Below are 18,172 nucleotides of genomic sequence, written 5' to 3'. Positions count from 1 at the left end.
TCTTTCTGCACTGCCCTTGGGGTCTGCAGGGCTGGTTCTCACTCCTCTCTCCCAGCTGCTGTTGCACAGTTTTCTTCCCTTTCCGAAATCTGCTCTCCTAGAGGCCCAACCAGTGTCACTCCCTGGGTCAGCTCTGGCCAGTGGTGGGCCCCTTTTGGAGCTGTGTCTGGTCTGACATGGGGCAGCCGCTATGCTCTGCTCACAGAGGCCACCCCTGCAGCCCCCTGCTACCAAAACCTTGCCATGTAAACCCAATACAATAATAATAACATAAACTACTAGAAATATAAATTTGCTATACAGTATTTAAAAACATGTCACTGTTATAATCCTTTATGACGGAATAATCAGAATAATGCAGTGCTATAAGTATCAATTAAGGAACATCAAATCAATGGGTATGTGACTCATGCTGATTTAAACAGGAACTGATTGGGATAAATGGATTTAATATGTACTTTTATTCTGTGGCTATTCTTTCTTACCTAGAGGAAGTAGCATATGAATAATCTAAGGAAGACACTGACTTACATCTCTGGTAGGAGACTAATGGGAGACATTAAATTTAAAAAAAGAATAAAATAGGTCTGGGTTCTGACTGGTTATGAAATATGACATGTTAAATGTGAATTTGCCTGACTGTTACCACTTCTTTGTAAAACACATTAATTTGCCACATATTTATATGCAAATCTACACCCATTTATAATACAATTTATATTTTATATTGACTGCCACTTACGTGTTCTTGGATTTTGACTGTCCTAGAAAATGTACAAATTTTATACTTGTTTTTCTTTATTCCATTTGAAGCTATATTAACTCCCTCTTGAAAGTCCCTGCTTGAAATAATACCAAAACTTTAAATTTCACAGTCTTAAACCCTGCAAGAAAACTGTTGCGCATACATTGTCTGGTCTATGGCTAGTTTATTAGACTCTTTAAGGACTTCACATAACCCAAATGTGCCAGATGTTTAAAAATATCACAAAGAGGAGCACCTGCAGAGATACTCCATCCTCCAAATCCCACCTAGAATTCTCTGCACAGAAGGGAAAATGCTTGTATTTTGTATTTCCACACAGAACTGGGTTAATCCCTGTTTCAGTTTCAGGGCCATAAGCATAAGGAAGATAGTATGGCTAGTTAAACCTCACTAAAAAGTTGTGCTATTTTTGGTCACCTGTTTTCTGCTTTATGATTCTAGGATGCTGCATGGTCACAGAGTAGTTTCTAATGTTGCCCTTAATGTCAAGTGATCACAGGTAGAAGGACACTGGGATGTAGAACTTGGTTTCTGCACATTATAGGTTTATGGTCTGGTACTGACTTCTTGTAAGACTCCTGGACACACACACACAAAAAGCAGTTTCTGGTTTCCTTTTTTTTTTTTCTTTTTAACGCAGATTGTCTTTCTGAAAAGTGATAGTATGAGGCGGGCCATTTGCAAGGACTGTTTTCTGTTGCCTAGGAGGTTTTACCTATGTTCCATTTTGTTACCTATCTGTATAGTTGTGGAGACATTTAATGTTTCACTGGTGGACAGATGCATTCCCTAGGTAGACCTAATTGCTTCAATTTTATGGAAAAAACTTGATTTTTCCTCCACACTTGCTGCACTATTCTAAGAGCAGCTGTGTAGCAGCAAGGGGAATTATACTGGATGAGTAAGAGAAGAATTTGATCCACCCTGAAATGCAGCTGTATCACTTTTTGTTTGTGGTTTATGTGAAAAGGTACTTACTTTGCTGCTGCCATTCTAATGTTCTATAATTGATGTTTTCATCTTCTTCCTTTGTCTCCCTTTAACCCTATCATTATAGAAAAAACAAACAAACAAACTGTGCAGTGGACAGCTGACACTTTCTTCAAGCAACAGGGACTAGAAAGTTTCCACCTCTGTAGTTGTAGCAGTGATTGTGTCTTCTCTGGGTCTATGCAGCTCATCACCTTCCTCCTTCATCTCAGGAAGAATTTTTTCCTGTTCAACCAAACTGGAGGAAATTCTATGGCTGGAAATGCCTTTCGTACCTCAAATACACAAAGTTGAGGGTCAATAGCAAGTGACACACAGTAGTTGTCAGAAAGGGTCCACTGTCCAGCACAGTTTTAGAAAAGGACAGATTTTGAAAGTGAGCCCATATGGGCTCTGCTGGGAGATCTTGTCCGCAGCAAAAATATGGAATTGAATCTGCCATTGGTGACTCGGCTTTGCTTGTCCCTGCTACAATGGTCTGCAATGTCCCATCACCTCATGTGCAGGTGGCTGGATTTGGTAGACTTCAGTGGACCAGTCCTATGCGGTTTTGTTTTATGTATTTGTCCCTTTAACACAACTGCATCTGATGTCTGTTTCCTAAAAGTAAGGAGGGAACATACAACCTGCTGTGTTTCATGTATCAAAAGTAGGAGCCTGCTGCTTTAAACCCATCTTGTGCTCTATCTTTCATTCATCCATCTGTCCTCCTCAATTTTTTTTTTTCCTCCTCAAATGTTAATTGTGGTAACTTATGAAAAAATAAGTCTTGCTTCTCTTGGATATACTGTTATTTATTTTTATACATCTAAAGCCTGAGTTTAACTGTCACCTGTTTTTCCAAATGAAGTGGATCACCATGCTGCTAACCCCACTATGCCCTCTTCAACCCTACATATATGGTCTTAACTTATTTACATAATCGGTGTGTGTGCTCAGAAGAATAACTGGTTGAATTGAAGCAGAAGGAAATTATTCCTCTTAAAAATACTGTTAATGCAATCAGAGTTAAGATAGTATGCTGGTTATGTTGTCAGAGCTATACGTGACCTGCAAATTAAAGATCTTCCAGTATGGTCAGTGTTTTAAGCTCAAAAGCTAAGTAATTACTCTTAGGTTGTGTTGAAAATTGGATTTTTTAACTAGCTTTGATTATATTTTTGTTATACGTAAAAATCAAAGCATGTAAAGAGAAGTGGGAAGAAAAAAGAAAGACCTAGGCTTAGAAATGTGGCATCTTTCCTCTGCAGACCTCCTTTTTAAAATACTATTTCATTGAGTCATGAGTATGTTTGCTGAAAAGAGAATTTCTTGCATTTTTAAAGGCTGTGAAATACATTTTCATTCTGTGATGTAAGACCTCTCATGTCAGGAGCACCTGCTTGATTTGCATGTGAATTCTGAACAATTCCTGTTTTATGTGACACTTCTGAAATGTCTGTCTGTTTTTTTTTTTTTCTTTCTTTCTTTTTAATTCTCAAGCTCACTATTTGGATAAGATAGTGAAAGGTACTGTATATTTGCTCTTTGATGACATGCCTATACCTACATGTATATTTTAATATCTGAATATATAGTGACAAACGTACCAGATTGGCAAAAGAATCTTCTCTCACATACATTTCATGGATTATAGATTTAATTCATATTACTTTCAACTCATCTCAAATTAAAAACGAAACCTTGTTTATGTTATTATCATGACATTTTATCAGTTATTATACCTTTTTGTACAAGCTGTATACGTGCATTAGATTTTGTTTGAACCAAAAACTGAAGATAGTATTCATTTGCTGTTTGGTTTGTTTCTTTGTGAGTTTTGTCATTAGATCTCTACCTATGAAACAGTAAATATTTAGGACACAAAGCAAAGCAAAACTCTTGTCATAAAACAAGTGTCATTAGTTCCAAAGAACAGATTAATTATAGATGTGTGTTTACATGTGGATAGATCAATAGAATAATGCAGGATTTTAAGCTTCAGTTTATCTGAATGTGGAAAATCTATAGAAAATTATTATTTGTATTTTGTATGACACTAGAAAAAGCTCATATGCAGCCTTTTCAATCAAAAGATTAAAGGATGCAAATGCCTAACATGAAACAGCAAAGGGTTTTTATCTTCAGTTATGGTGAAAAATTTATTTTAAAAAATGTTTAAACTATTCCTACCCCTCTTTCCCTGAGTATATTTTTTATTCCTTATTTGTGTTTTGTTGTTTTTTTCTCATTAAAATATGGCAATATTCATGGCAATATCCAGGCTTTCACACAATAAGTCTTGAGTGTACCCAGTTGACTCCTAAAATGCTCTGTCAGTAGGGCAGTTAAATATGTAAGTCTTCCATAAATTAAACAGAAGAAACATTAAGGAAAAAATAGCTCTCTGTACATCAACAAATACTACTAGCAGCTACAGTCTGAAAGAATAAGCATAGCAAGACTAATTTCAGCCTAGCTTGGTAACACGTAACCATAACTGTAGCATCACCATACATCCTCATAAGAGGCTCTTCTCATTTTCTGCCTTCTAAGAGTAGTTTGACAAGAGTTGAACACTCTTCATAACTTTTTCCGAGTGTTTGCAATTTGAAACTCTGAGGTTGAAAGGAGTCAGTAAATTCAAAATTCTTTAGAAGAAAAAATAAGCTATTTCTTCTGAAATACTGTTCTGAGCTCAACTAAGTTTAACCAGAACAAGTCAGTAGACTAGTTCATAACAACAGTAGTTCTAGCAAGTGAAGTATTTAGCCACTTAGCTTTCTTTTGATAAAATTCTGCAGAAAATTGTGTCCAAAAATATCTGATTTATAGCCACTTTCTCATAAGATACTTAGTGCCATATCTGTACTTGCTTCTGTCAGTGTCTTATCATAGTCATAGATAAGGAACACCAAAATCTACATATTTATAGTGTTGTCATCCTCATACAGATCATGTTGGCTGCATGCCAGATTTCATCACTAGGAAGTGACAGCTACTGTTTTCTTTTTTCTTTTTTTTAATGTAATGTTAGACTGAAAACAATTATAGATTTTGGATATATTAAATTATTTTAATTGTTTCCCAAATTTTCCCTCCTTGGCCATAAAAGCAGACAAGATAGGATATAAAGGTAATAGCACAAAAGCCTTAGGGAGATTGTCACAAAAAATCACTCTCTGCTATCTGTCTTGAAGCACGTCACTACCGTGTTTTTGTTCAGTCTATCAATGTTTTATTGTGGTCCTTATGGTATTTCATTTTGTCCGTCCTAAGTAATCAAATACGCACAGCTACTACATTTAGTTGGAAATCCTGTTGGTCCTGTCCCATCCGTATGCAGCCTGAATCCTAATGTCTGTTAGAATAGATGCTAAGCTGCTTCACTATTTCCTGGGCTTTGCTTATTCTGTGAAAAGGAATGTACTTCTGGCATAAAGTATAGTCATTAAAACCAGCCTATACTTTGTGCAGTTTTTAACGCACTGTAATTTCACATGAATATACGGCAACTCTGAGACCAGATAAAGTTAATGTTCTCTTTTATTATGTGCCTAAAAACATCCCGTTTTCCTACTTCATAATTTGGAGGGATTTGTTCATAGTAACAGGGAGTTTAAACATTTTTGCCAGTAAGTAACCAATACTGCATAGAGCAAATGACAATACCAGCACAGAAAAATGTATTATTTTATACAGCTGTGTTTGCACTATGCACTCATCTCTTGTTACCCTGCCAAAAAAAAAAAAAAATTGAAAATCAAACTTAATTTTGTCTGGCCTGCAGGTATTTGGAGGATTGATGCATTTATTTCCTGCCTGTACAGGTAAGTGGTGTCTCAAGTGTCAGGCCAATCAAAGATGCCACTTTGTTAAGAATTACATTCCCCAGGTAATGTTGCTGTTCCACTCCATGTGCAATTACAGTAGTTGTGCTGTTATAAAGGCCTGTTCCCAGTAAGTGTCCCTTGTTTGTATCTTTTATTTGACCGAAATAATTGCAATATTTAAATCACCTGTGGTGTTCTTTGTCTGTTTCAACAGAGGGCTGCCCCGGCTTGTGCAACAGCAACGGAAGGTGCACGCTGGACCAGAACGGCTGGCACTGCGTCTGCCAGCCAGGATGGAGGGGAGCGGGCTGTGACGTAGCCATGGAAACTCTGTGCACTGACAGTAAGGACAACGAAGGAGGTAAGGTGTCATAGAGTCGTAGAATCATGGAATGGCTCGGGTTGGAAGGGGCCTTAGAGAGCATCTAACTCCAACCCCCTGCCAGCAGGGGGTACGCCAGCTGGATCTGTAACGCTGGGGAGGGTGTGCTGAGAACCAGAGGTTTTACAGGCAGGTGATAAAATGCTGCTACGTGCTCACATTTTACTAGCTCTGTAAGAAAACACTGAGGTATGCACTGCTTTCATACGGCATATCAGCAAAGCCTCACAAGATGCTTATGACAGGTGAGATGGGTACTTAGAAAATGACGGGTGTCACCTTAGTTTTCCTGCGGTGTTCTTTTGTAGTGGAATAAAGCATCATCTCAACTTAGTGAACTGTACTAGGGAAGAAATAAAAAGGAAGGAGTTCATGTTTGCAGTGACCTCACAAGGAAATTATCCCAAGAGGAAAGGCCAAAGAGGGCCTTTACATTTTGACCTATGATGCTATTGCTGGAAACAATTGCTTGCCCAGTCTACAAAGATAGCCTGTGAATACTCAGATAATTGACAGGACACTCCCAGAAGTCTTTTCCTTTTCTCTCTTTTTTTTTTTTTTTTTTTTTTTTTTTTTTTGCTTGCTTCTCTGCAGTCTGTCACTCAGGTGACAGGTAACAATCTGCAGTAAGATGCAGGCAGGACTGCTGACTTAAGGAATCAATCTGCAATCATCGGTGTAGGGTAGGGAAGGGAGAGGGGCTATGACTTTGGCATGACTCCAGAATCACACACAAAAACAAGACTAAATGTGAACGCAGTCATATAGTAGGTCAGCATAATAATTTTGTTCTTTCTTCCATCCTCCTCTCTCATCAACTCTTTTTTTTTTTATTTTTTTTTTTAACACATTCAGATCTGGAACAGAGATAACAAACTCCATTAGGGACTCTGGTTGCTAATATCATCTATGGCTGACTTTGTTTTGCAGCTTAAGTCTGCATATTCCATTGCCATTGTTGGTTGGCTGTTTGCTCTCATCTCCCAATTGCAGTTGGGATTTTAGAAATCACAAACATAAACAACAGTAGCATTTACTTCCCGAGGAAAAAAAGAAGTTATATGATCAAAAGAGTACTGCTATTTACTGCTTTACATATCATTGGATTTACTACACTTCTCTGTTAAATATTTTACATTTTAAGTGAACTTAGGATCCTGAAGAATATGATGCAATCTGGCATACAGGGAGCTAGTGTGAAGCTGAATTTCTGAAGGGAGCAAGAAGACTGATTTATCCATAGCATTTCCATGCAGAGATGTGCTGTTCGAAGAATAAAGTTCATGTGGGCTGGGAGATTATGAACATAAGGAAGAAAGAGAAACCTTCAAGCATGAAAAGAGACAAAGCAAGGAGGAAGAAAAACTAGGTTAGAACATAATCTGGAGGAAGAAAGATAGATGGCAGGAAAAAAAGGGAAAAAGTTGAAAGTCCAGGGTCAGACTAAAACAGGTACTGTAAGCGTTAAGGAGAATAGAATGGCATTATGTATCAGAAAGTGAGCGGGAGAGTCAACAGCAGATAACAGGAGGAAGAGGAGCAAGGTGAACAGGAATGCACGTAAACAGAACAAGACAAAAGGAGATGCTCCTTCAGACTGAAAACAATAGTAGGTGTTTGTGAGGAAAAGGGGAAACAGGATGGGGAATTGTAGCAGAAGGATCTAACAGGATGACTTAAAGTTCAAAAAGAAAGAACAATATTGCAAAAATAATACTCTAATAGTCTAATAATACTCTAATTCGTGTTGCTTGTTTTCTCTTTATTTTTTTCATTACTCCCTTTACAGACATTATGCAGCTATGTATGAGGAGGGGATTGGCTAAACAGTTTTTTTGCCATGAGAGCATATAACGCTCTTTGTCACTGACATTTCTCTTTCAGTGGACCTTATTTTTAATGTGCATGCTTCAATAAGGAGCATATTCACTTCTAATCTTGATTAGTGGCTGAGGAATCGTGTTAGAATATAACAAATTAAATTAAAAGTTGGAAGCATACCAAACAAAACTGGGAAAGGAAAGTCCTTTTTACCAGAAACCCACCCAGAAAGAGAAGCACTGTTTCTTCCCTTTCCAAGAATATGTGCAATCAGCTCCCTGATCTCTCAAGCAAGCCATTCAGATTCCAGACAGCTGCAGGTGATGGCACGCGGATGCCTCTATTGTATTTGTTTACTCTGCAACGTTAGGTTATCTGAGCACTTCTGCTGAATTTATACTGATGACTACAGGTACCTTGATTTACATCGCACTAGGCTCAGTGGTAATATAATTGGAGTTATCTTAGTTGTTAGCTAATTGAAATACTGTGGTTAATGTTAATGTTTCATCATACACTTGATAAAATATATGTAATATATTAATATGAATATAATTCATTAATAACAGTGTCTGCTGCTCCTCTGATTCTTAACTCTTTCTTGGACTGATTGTTCAAATCCCATGAACATGAGCATCACAACAACCTCAATGGGAAAATTCTTCATGAGAAGCATTAATGGCATCAAAGCACCCATCTAGATATTACTGACATATGATGGGATGATTACTCATCTTCCTTTTAATACAGATTTTTGAGAGTCCTGCAAATCCTTTCCTTTCCCTTTAAGAATCACAGTTGCTTTATCTTTTCATGTGTTTGATTTGGGTAGTCTGTTACAGGATTTTCTTTCCATTTTAGCAATCCCCAAGGAATGTGTTTTCAACAAGCAGACCTTAGGCTGAATTAAGCTCTTAATGACTTTTGTGGGGAGAGGAGAAGTCAGAGTTGTCTGTGGGTGGAAGAAGCCTAACTTCCTTACTTGGCAAAAAATGCATCCCTATTATACTTTGACAAAGTGGGCCATGTTTTGTCATCACTGTAGGAAGAATAAGCTGTTGACTTTTTAGTTTAGGTGGGTCTTTACTGAACAGATTTCCTTTGTTAGGCTTGCTTTTTAAAAGCTCCTATCCAATTATTAAGAGCAGTTAAAGGTTTCCACCAGCAGAATTGAAAGGATTATTAACGTTCTTTTATTAGTAAAATTAAAATTAATACTATTATAAAGCAAAGCCTACTTAGCACTACACTACTGTGCTTTTGTAATTACTTGCATAGGCTAGGATGGCTGGCTTAGGGTAGTCATTGTCTCAGGGTAGTACAAACGCAGACTAATTTGAGTATGCGATAGGTATGTGTACAGAGATACTGCAGTAGTAACATTGAACAAGATACTTGTGTGCTGCTTAGGAATAAATCAAGCAATTTCTGCTTTTGTGGGTTTTCTGACCAGCTGCTTCTACGTGCAACCATTTTTGCTGTCTGTAATTGAGTCAATTTGTTACACCCCATTGTAAAACTGAGCTACATGAGGATAACAGAGTTTTGTTAATACAGTTTTCCGACCATTGCAGCCTCTTCCCTTCATGTGCCACTGGCACTGAAACCATCACGGTGGGATAGCCAGCATCACAGCTCCAAAACTGGGCTATTCCTTTGCAGGCACTGAAATTCACATTGTGGAGATTCTTTGCTGCCTAACTACACAGTTGACTTACTTACCAAGAATGTGATTTATATAGGTCCTTGGCCATGATCTACCCCTGGCGCTAGCAGAACTTGTGCCCCGGAGTTATTTTGTCCCGCATGTTGTCTTCCAGGAGTTCTACACATACACCTCAAATTCCATTCAAAAGTAGACATGCCCGCTGATACATCTTATTTTGTAAACATCAGAAACACAGGAATCATGTCTTGATTCTTCTCTTTTTTTTTTTTTTTTGTTTGTTTTTATTAGTCTCTACAAAAAAGCAATTTTGTCACTTCCATTGCAATTCTGTCCATTTTGATACAAAAGGAAAAGTAACATTAACAGAGATTTCTACACCTATACTTTAGCTTTTGAGGAAGAAAACAATAATGTGTTCATTATGTCTGCTGTGTATAGAAGCACCACTTACATCTAAAACAAAAAAAAAGGTACAAAATAGCCTTCTGAGACTGATAATGATTGTCCAACTGGCTAAAAGAATTTCTATTTTCTTTATAATTTTCCTATTGCATTTGAGTGATATAACTGATAAGCTCATGTTAAGCTAAGTCTTATATTTTTCAGGCTAAACAGCATTCATCGATATTTTGCAGAGCTATTTCAGAAAGGAAATTTTACTCTGCTTCACACAGTGCAATAGAGTAGGCAACTTAGTGGTACTAGATAGCTCTAGCCACATATGTACAGAGAAAGAATGAAAAATGTTTGCTCAGGTTATAAGGAGCCAGATTCATAACCATCCGTCACTCGCCTGGGCAAGTTGCTGATAAACTCCACAGAAAAATAACAAACAGCGTATCCCTATATCTTGGCTGGTGAAAATGAGATTCTTTCTCTGATTGATGTTAGCAGAGAGGCTTGTAAAAATGCATTTCCAGCTGATTAGTTCAGAAGGTGTCAATCTCATGCAGTTTTATGACCTGCAGACTGTACTCCAGATGTACATTTGCTTTTTATAAACTAACAAAGATGAATGACTAAATTTGAGCACTTCTTTGGCAACTGCATGAGATATTGCCTGGGAGACCATACAGAGATATAAAAAACCCAAACTATGCTTTTAACCATCAGTACCCCCAGCTTTGACACTGATCCAGGCTTCTAGAGCTAAAACCAGAAGGGATCTCGGTGCTTTAGCTGGAAAGGGGTTTCACATTGTACAAGAGTGAGACCAGAAAATCACAAGAAGCACAGATCATTTGAGGCTGGAAGGGCCTCTGGATATCATCTGGTCTCGCTGCTCAAAGCAGGGTCAGCCAGGGCCGGTCGCTCAGGGCTCTGTCCAGTTGGGTTCATCTCCCAGGATGCAGACTGCACAGCCTCCCTGGGCAACCTGTTGCAGTGTCTGATGGTTCACGGTAAAAAGTTTTCTGATGTTTAAACAGAATTTCCTGTATTCCAGCCTGTGCCTGTTGCCTGTGGTCTTTTTGCCGGGCACCACTGAAAAGAGCTCCATCTTCTTTGCACCCTCCCATGAGGATTTCATGCATTGATGAGATCCCTCTCAAGCCTTCTCCTCTCCAGGTTGAAGAGTCCCAGCTCTCTCAGCCTTTCCTCTTAGGAAAGGTGTTCTGGTCCCTTAATCATCTTTGTGGTCCTTTGCTGTAGCATGTCCATGTCTCACGTCCATTTCTCTCATGTACTGGAGAGCCTGAACTGAACCCAACTCTCCAGGTATGGCCTCTTTCTGACACAGCCCAGTATGTCATCAGCACCTTGGTGCTGATGGGGTGCACTGCTGGCTCATGTTCAACTTGGTGTCCACCAGGGCTCCCGAGGTCTTCACAAAGCTGCTTTCCATCTTGTTTTCCGCCAGCATGTACTGGTGCCTGGGATTGTTCTGTCCCATGTGCAGGGCTTTGTACTTCTCTTTGTCAGACTTCATGAGGCTCCTGTCAGCCCACTTCTCCAGCCCGGGAAGGTCCCTCTGGATGGCAACACAACTCCCAGGTGTATCAACCACTCATCCCAAAGAAAAATCAATGATACTACTTTTCTCTTAAAAAAGTTTAAACTTTGATATACTTAACAGGGACTTTTTCATCCCTTTTATTTTTCTCAAACTGACTTCAATGTCAGCTGAGTTAAATAAGAATTTTAAATGTGCAAAAAGAATAGAAATCCCAGCCCCTCGATGTTCTGCCAGGCTTCCCACCAATCCACACAGCACGGCAGTTCTTAGAGGAATACCTTTAGAAGATCTCTGTTTACTTACACTCTTTCAACGTATGATTGAACAAAAATGGATGATAATTTTCCCTGCAGAAAGTTTTACTATAAAGCTAGATTCTTTTGTGAGAGAAGCAGTCACGGGCTTCCTCAGAGTGCTGCATTGGTGTATTTTTCATTTTAGTGCAGCAAGCAGGCTCCCTCTCTAATATAAATGGAATAATAAAATGTTTGAGCTATTTCAGTCTTGCTGTTCTTTTGGGGAAACAATTATCAGCAATGTGATACCATATTACATTCATCTGGAAATTTTCTGTAGCTGACATTTCCAGGCTCATTTTCCTTACGACTTTACTTACAACAAATTAGTAGTTATCAATTTGATCTTGATTTTAATCTTTCACCAAATTAGATTTCCAGTGATGTGACAGATCTAATGCTCATTATATGTGAATATTTCAGCACATAAGCATAAAAGCACCCATGTGTTTAAATCTTTTTATAGTGGCCAGTATTCCTCATCATTTTATTCAAAATAAAATCTAAATGTTAAGTACAGATTTTGTTCTCATATACATTTTCATGCAAAACAGTTGTGGAAATTGCCTTTGCCACTAGCAACAAAACCTTTCTGCCAAAGCATAAAGGAATTCACCTTGATAAATGTTGTGAAATATTTAAAGCTACTCACAGCATAGATATGCTAAAAAGTTCAGGAAAACAGCAGAGTGGGAGTTACTTGTTTCTTTTCTCTAGCAAGCCAAATAACCTCAGATAAAAGCTACTGAGACCCACCTAAAATGTTTAATATTTATAAGTTAGCAGTGTGTGCAGAGCCTGAGTTCCCTTCATTTTCTGGTTTGTTCCACATGTTTATAGAAAAGTATCGAATAAAGACATTTAATTTATGCAAGATCCTGAGTGCATTTAGCTTGCTAGGATTTCCATGGGAGTTTAAGAACTCAGTGGAAACAAACTAACTTTTCTTTAATTTAAAGTGAATTCATTAAAATCTTAATTATTAATACTCTTTCATACTATGTAATTTTTTTAATCTCTCTGCTTGCTGACTCATTCACATACAAAAGGGCAGGAGGAAGAGTTTGTTCATTTGTGTGAATTTCTGCCAACAGATGGGCTGGTTGACTGTATGGATCCTGACTGCTGTTTGCAGAGTTCTTGCCAAAATCAGCCTTATTGTCGTGGGCTACCTGATCCCCAAGATATCATCAGCCAAAGCCAACAGTCGCCATCTCAGCAAGCTGCCAAAGCATTTTATGACCGGATCAGTTTTCTTATCGGAGCAGACAGCACTCATGTCATACCTGGGGAAAGTCCTTTTAATAAGAGGTGAGCATGACTCAACCTTTACTCATGAATACAAAAGCAATTGAAAAGCGTGTGAGGTGCATGCTAGAAGATCCACTGTGATTGAAGATTTAATTGAGTGGACTTTCAGAAAGACATTTTCTCTTAGTATATCAGATTGCTTATTTTATCTCATTTCCTAAAAAATTCAAATTGCCAGTGCCACTAGGTTGCAGCAGGTGTTTGCCGTACATAGTACCTGTATTCTAATAGGGCACTTTATTAATGATTAAATAAATCTTTATTTAACCAGTTGATTTGGGCTAGCACAGTTGGAAATATATCAAAGCAATGAAAACACTTCAGAAGGAAAAGCAAAGCTACACTTTTTAAACTGAGCTCACTAAATAATATAAATTATGAATTAATGTAATAGAACTGTTAAGTGCACGACAGTGTAATTGCATAAACTATTTGACTGGTGCTCTGCGAAGCAGTAATGACCTGAAAATAAACCAGTAACAGGAAGCAGGTGTCTCGGATCTCACTGAGTGAAAGAAGATGATTTACACTAGAACCACTGCGTTTGCAGTAATTTTACAGCATTAATGTGTTTGGGCACAGCAGTTGATTAAAAGTTGTTGCACAAATGTTCCTTATTGCTCTTTTAAATTTTGTACTTTGTAGTCCCTGCAGTTTTACAGATTGCTTTGATACTAATTGAAAAGTACATTTTTCTTTAAGAACCTGCCAGAAGTATGACTTACAGAACATCTAGAAATTATAAGTTCTTAAAATTCTTCAGTGTATTACTGGGCTTAGTAACTCAGTACAGAGTTCATACAAAATGAACCAAAGTAAACTCAACCAAATTAAAACTAAATGATAATCTGTAGATGTTGAGGTATGTGTTTATACAATGTCATTTATGTGAATTTGTAGATGAGTTGAAGGCTCAGGAGTGATTTTGTTAATTAGAGTTGATACCATGTCGAGATGTATGTTTGTTTGCTGTGCTAGCTATTGTTCATTCAAAAGAGAACTAAAAAAATAAAATAGATTTGTAATTTGATATTTTTTTCACAGCCTTGCATCTGTCATAAGAGGCCAAGTATTAACTGCTGATGGAACTCCACTCATTGGGGTCAATGTCTCCTTTTTACACTACCCAGACTATGGATATACAATCACTCGCCAAGATGGAATGTGAGTACACTTTGAAGCACTTCTAAGACATCAAGACAGTAAATAAATAAATAAAGAGCTGCTTGTAAAAATAAACTAGTAATTAAATAACAGAAACAACAGACCTGAAAAAGTGGTTAAGCAACGCTGCACTTTGTACATTCTTCAAATAAATATAAACATACCATATATGTACTTTGGAAGTAGAAGGCCTTGTTGAATTTAAATGCAGCATCCGAAATTCTCCATTCTCTTAGTGCAGTATTATGTAATGTAATTTAATTGATTTCTCCATTGTTCCCAGTAGAGCTATTCTTTCTTCAGATCAGTACAGTAGGATGAAGAATCAATCAGTAAAATGGAGGCTGTGGATGGCTGTGGGAATTTGCTCAACAGCTGCCACTATTTTTTTTCTAGGTTTGACTTGGTAGCGAATGGTGGTGCCTCTCTCACACTGGTGTTTGAGCGATCGCCGTTCCTGACACAGTATCACACAGTGTGGATTCCCTGGAATGTCTTTTATGTCATGGATACCCTGGTCATGAAAAAGGAAGAGAACGACATTCCTAGTTGTGACCTGAGTGGATTCGTAAGGCCAAACCCCATTATCGTGTCATCACCTTTATCTACCTTCTTTAGAATTTCTCCTGAAGATAGTCCTATCATCCCAGAGACACAGGTAAAGTGTATTACAAACAAATAGTATTTTATCTTAGGCTAGAATTAAGTAACTATAGTGAAAAGACTGTAAATTAATTGTTTTTAAATAAATAATCCTGATAAGAATTTGCAATGTGGTTATTTTTAGACCGATTTGTTTATTCAATGTGATATTTTTTTTAATTTCATTTTTTAAAAATCTAAGAAAACTTGGTGCATGCTAGTGTCTTGTTTTGTATTTGTTTGCATCATTAAAAGGACAGAATGTCTTCATCAATCAGGCACTGCCCCATCAAAATGAACACACTGTAGTACATCAAACTTCTTAGACTGCCCTCTTGTTAGAAATGTACTTCAAAACAGAAAATGAAAAGTGTTTTTCCACTGTGTCAAAAAGAGTCATGCAGTTCAATTTATCAATTTATTTTTAATAGAGAGCATAACACTCCTATTTCTTTTCATACTGAAAAAATCTCTGTTTTTGATGCTGAGGACAGGCTTACAAGGCAATGAGCGTGTGTGCTAATGTACATCCTCAGAGCTTGTGATGTCCAAAGTAAAACTTAATATCAAAAGCTTGTTTGCAGCTGAAAGAGCTGCGACTGGAATGTATTTTTCTCTATCATATGTTGTGTTATCTCAGATAACTGATCACTAATGTAGTCTTCCTCAGCTCTTAAAGTAGAGTTGTGTTTCAAGTAGTATTTATGTCATTATTGATTTCTGATAAAACTTATTTCATTATTGATTTCTGATAAAACTTTTCCTACTGAAACAGCACTCTTTCTCCTTCCTCTTTTTCTCTCTTCCTCTCTCTCCCACCCTCACAATGTCATAATTACACAGGGCATGATTTTTCACGTTCACTAAGAAATATCCTTACATCTTCAAGGGAGATATAGAATTCAAAAAATTTTAGAGCTTTTTAAGAAAATAGCAAAATCATTAAGCAATTCATGGAAGGAGCAGGTTAAAAGTAAAGATGTAAGGAAATTACAACTAAACAGTCATACAAATCAAGACCATGCTAGGAAATTGTTGCTTTTATCCTATCTTTCTGTGCTGTTGTTAGTTCCAAGTCAATTAAAAAAAAAGGATTTGCAAAACACAGTCCACCGAAAAACAGCCTTGATTTACTTGTTTTGGCAACAGATGATAGATTCGGTTCCTGAAGTGATGGCAAATGGCTTAGATAGATGGTGTATAAATCAAGAAAAAGTAATAATAGAAAAATGTCAGAAAAAGAAGTCATTTTGTGAGCAGTGGGACTAATGAAGTCTAGATTCCAACTAATTCCCACTGCTATAATTGCAGCTGTCTGCCATGTCCAGTCCTTCCCCCACTGACTGCATTTAGCCTCTTTCTCATGGGAGTGCCAGTTTGGATACTAACTTCCCTACACAAGTCTTTTTTTTTTTCTTTCTAGTCTTTTGTTCTTGTTGTTGGGTTTGTTTTGTTTGATTGATTGATTGTGGGTTTGTTTGTTTGTTTGTTTTTTCTAAAAACTAAAGGAACTGAATTATCTTAGTGATTTCTACTATTGTTTCAGATTTGATTGAGATTTGCTACCAAGTTCAAAGGGTGGGAGATCTGGTAGGCAGGACTAGTGGCTCAGTCTGCTTTCCTTGCAAAACCAACCGAAGAAAAGGTCATATTTCCCTGAATACTAGGTGCTAATGGGTGATTTCTGATGAGGGAACAAAAGTAGTGTTGCTGTGTATGCAAAAAAAAAAAAAAATCCAGTAATGTGTAAAAAAAATCAAGAAATATTTTCTTTCATATACTTTGTTCATCAGACATACATGTATGTAATGCCCTGCTTCAGCAGGTGGGAGCTGCACAGCCGTGCCTGGGAAGTACTCTTCAGGGTCATATTCCCCTCAGAAACACTTCATGCACAAGTCTGTCTCCCAAAAAATTCACCAATCTTATAAAAGATGAGCAGGTTCAGATTCCATTAAAAACTGCCTGTTCAGGTCCAGAGGAGCTGCTATAAATCTTTTCATTTAAAAGAGGGTGATGCCAGTTTAAAGCATGGGAGGCTGGCTGAAGGCATAAGGAAAGAAACCGTTTCCTGTGTCTTGCAGTCAGCATCAGTCACCCTGTTGGTGCAGTGTGACAGCGCTCACTGTCACAGACTGGAGAAAATGATGTGCTGCTATAATCATCATCATCCCTTGAAGTGCTTCATCATCCCTTGGAGATAATGTTTCCAAAAGAGTGTACTTAGTGGCTTATGAATCCCAAAATGATCAGAGGGGGAATTAAAGTCTGTGCTGAAGAAGCAGCACAAAAGAAAACTGAAAAAAGAGGACAAGTACAAGGAAACAAAGAATGCAGTAGGTGGAGAGGTGATCACAGACCCAGCAGATCATTACTCAAAATGGATGATAATAAATATATGTTAACTAAATTTGACTATTTAGACGTAATTTTTTATCCTCTTTCAGTTGCAAGTTAGCATGCTTTGCCTAGACTTAACTAGCTGAGATTAGTCAGCATGGAACAAGGAGTTAAACTACATGCAGATGAGTGAGATCAGGTTGCGCTGGAGCTGCTTATACGTATTAGGTAATATCATTGCTGTCTTTTTCCTAATATAATAAATGTCTGTATGCCACATATTGCATTGTGGTCTGGCAGAAACCCACGTGTGAGTCACAATGAGTTCTGAAAACTCACAACTCAATGAGTTCAGTTCTGAAACTTTTTGTGGCTTTCCTTCTCCTACACTTCCATTATTCACTGTTACGTATGCTTGCAAGGCTCCAAGATGCCTTCTGCAGGTCCTGAGCAGCTTGCTTCCATCACCTCAAGTGTGTGGGTGAATGAAGGCTGAAAAGTATTCTTTCAAATTGTATGTTTTCCTTCAAATTGTATGCTTACATGTGTTTAGAGGGAAGTGGCTTTGACTGCATCTGTGGAGCGTGACCTGCATGATTAAGGGACCAAGGCAGGTTTGGAGACCTACATTGTTAGGGGACCAATTAGTGAGAGTAGATGCTTTGGTTTAATTCCAGTGTTGCCTGGGTGAACTGTGAATGAATTTTGTCAAAACAGTTCAAGATTGCACACTTTTTTTCTCTGACTCTGTTTTACTACTGGCAATACTATGCAGCGGAAATTGGCAAAATTTCTTCACCCAGAAGAATTAAGGGTAAAATAGGGGCCTCTGTAACTTAATAAAATTATTATGTTTGTTACTTCAAGATGTCCAGGTTTTCACCAAATAAATTAACCTATTTTTTCATTAAACCTTGCAGTCTAATAGGACGCCTAGATATTTCACTCTTATATAGATGCTATATCCTGGTTTCACTTAGCTTAATCTGTAAACTCTGAATTTGTGCTGAGAAAACAATGAAGAT

General features: G+C 37.7%; 1 protein-coding gene across 3 annotated transcripts in view; it reads left to right on the top strand.

Annotated features, from left to right (window-relative positions):
* The window catches only part of TENM3 (teneurin transmembrane protein 3), a 417,392-nt gene that overhangs the window by 350,285 nt on the left and 48,935 nt on the right, over nt 1-18,172 (top strand). For all 3 annotated transcript variants that reach the window (XM_082759677.1, XM_082759679.1, XM_082759678.1), the window contains 4 exons: nt 5,783-5,929; nt 12,785-13,001; nt 14,046-14,165; nt 14,562-14,823. In XM_082759677.1, coding sequence (XP_082615803.1) covers nt 5,783-5,929; nt 12,785-13,001; nt 14,046-14,165; nt 14,562-14,823 — 746 coding nt within the window. The remainder of the gene's footprint in view (nt 1-5,782; nt 5,930-12,784; nt 13,002-14,045; nt 14,166-14,561; nt 14,824-18,172) is intronic.

The sequence above is a fragment of the Aythya marila genome (genome assembly GCF_965140915.1).
Source record: "Aythya marila genome assembly, chromosome: 4".
In the NCBI taxonomy this organism is placed as follows: Eukaryota; Metazoa; Chordata; class Aves; order Anseriformes; family Anatidae; genus Aythya; species Aythya marila.
This window is presented reverse-complemented; position numbering and strand designations above follow the sequence as displayed.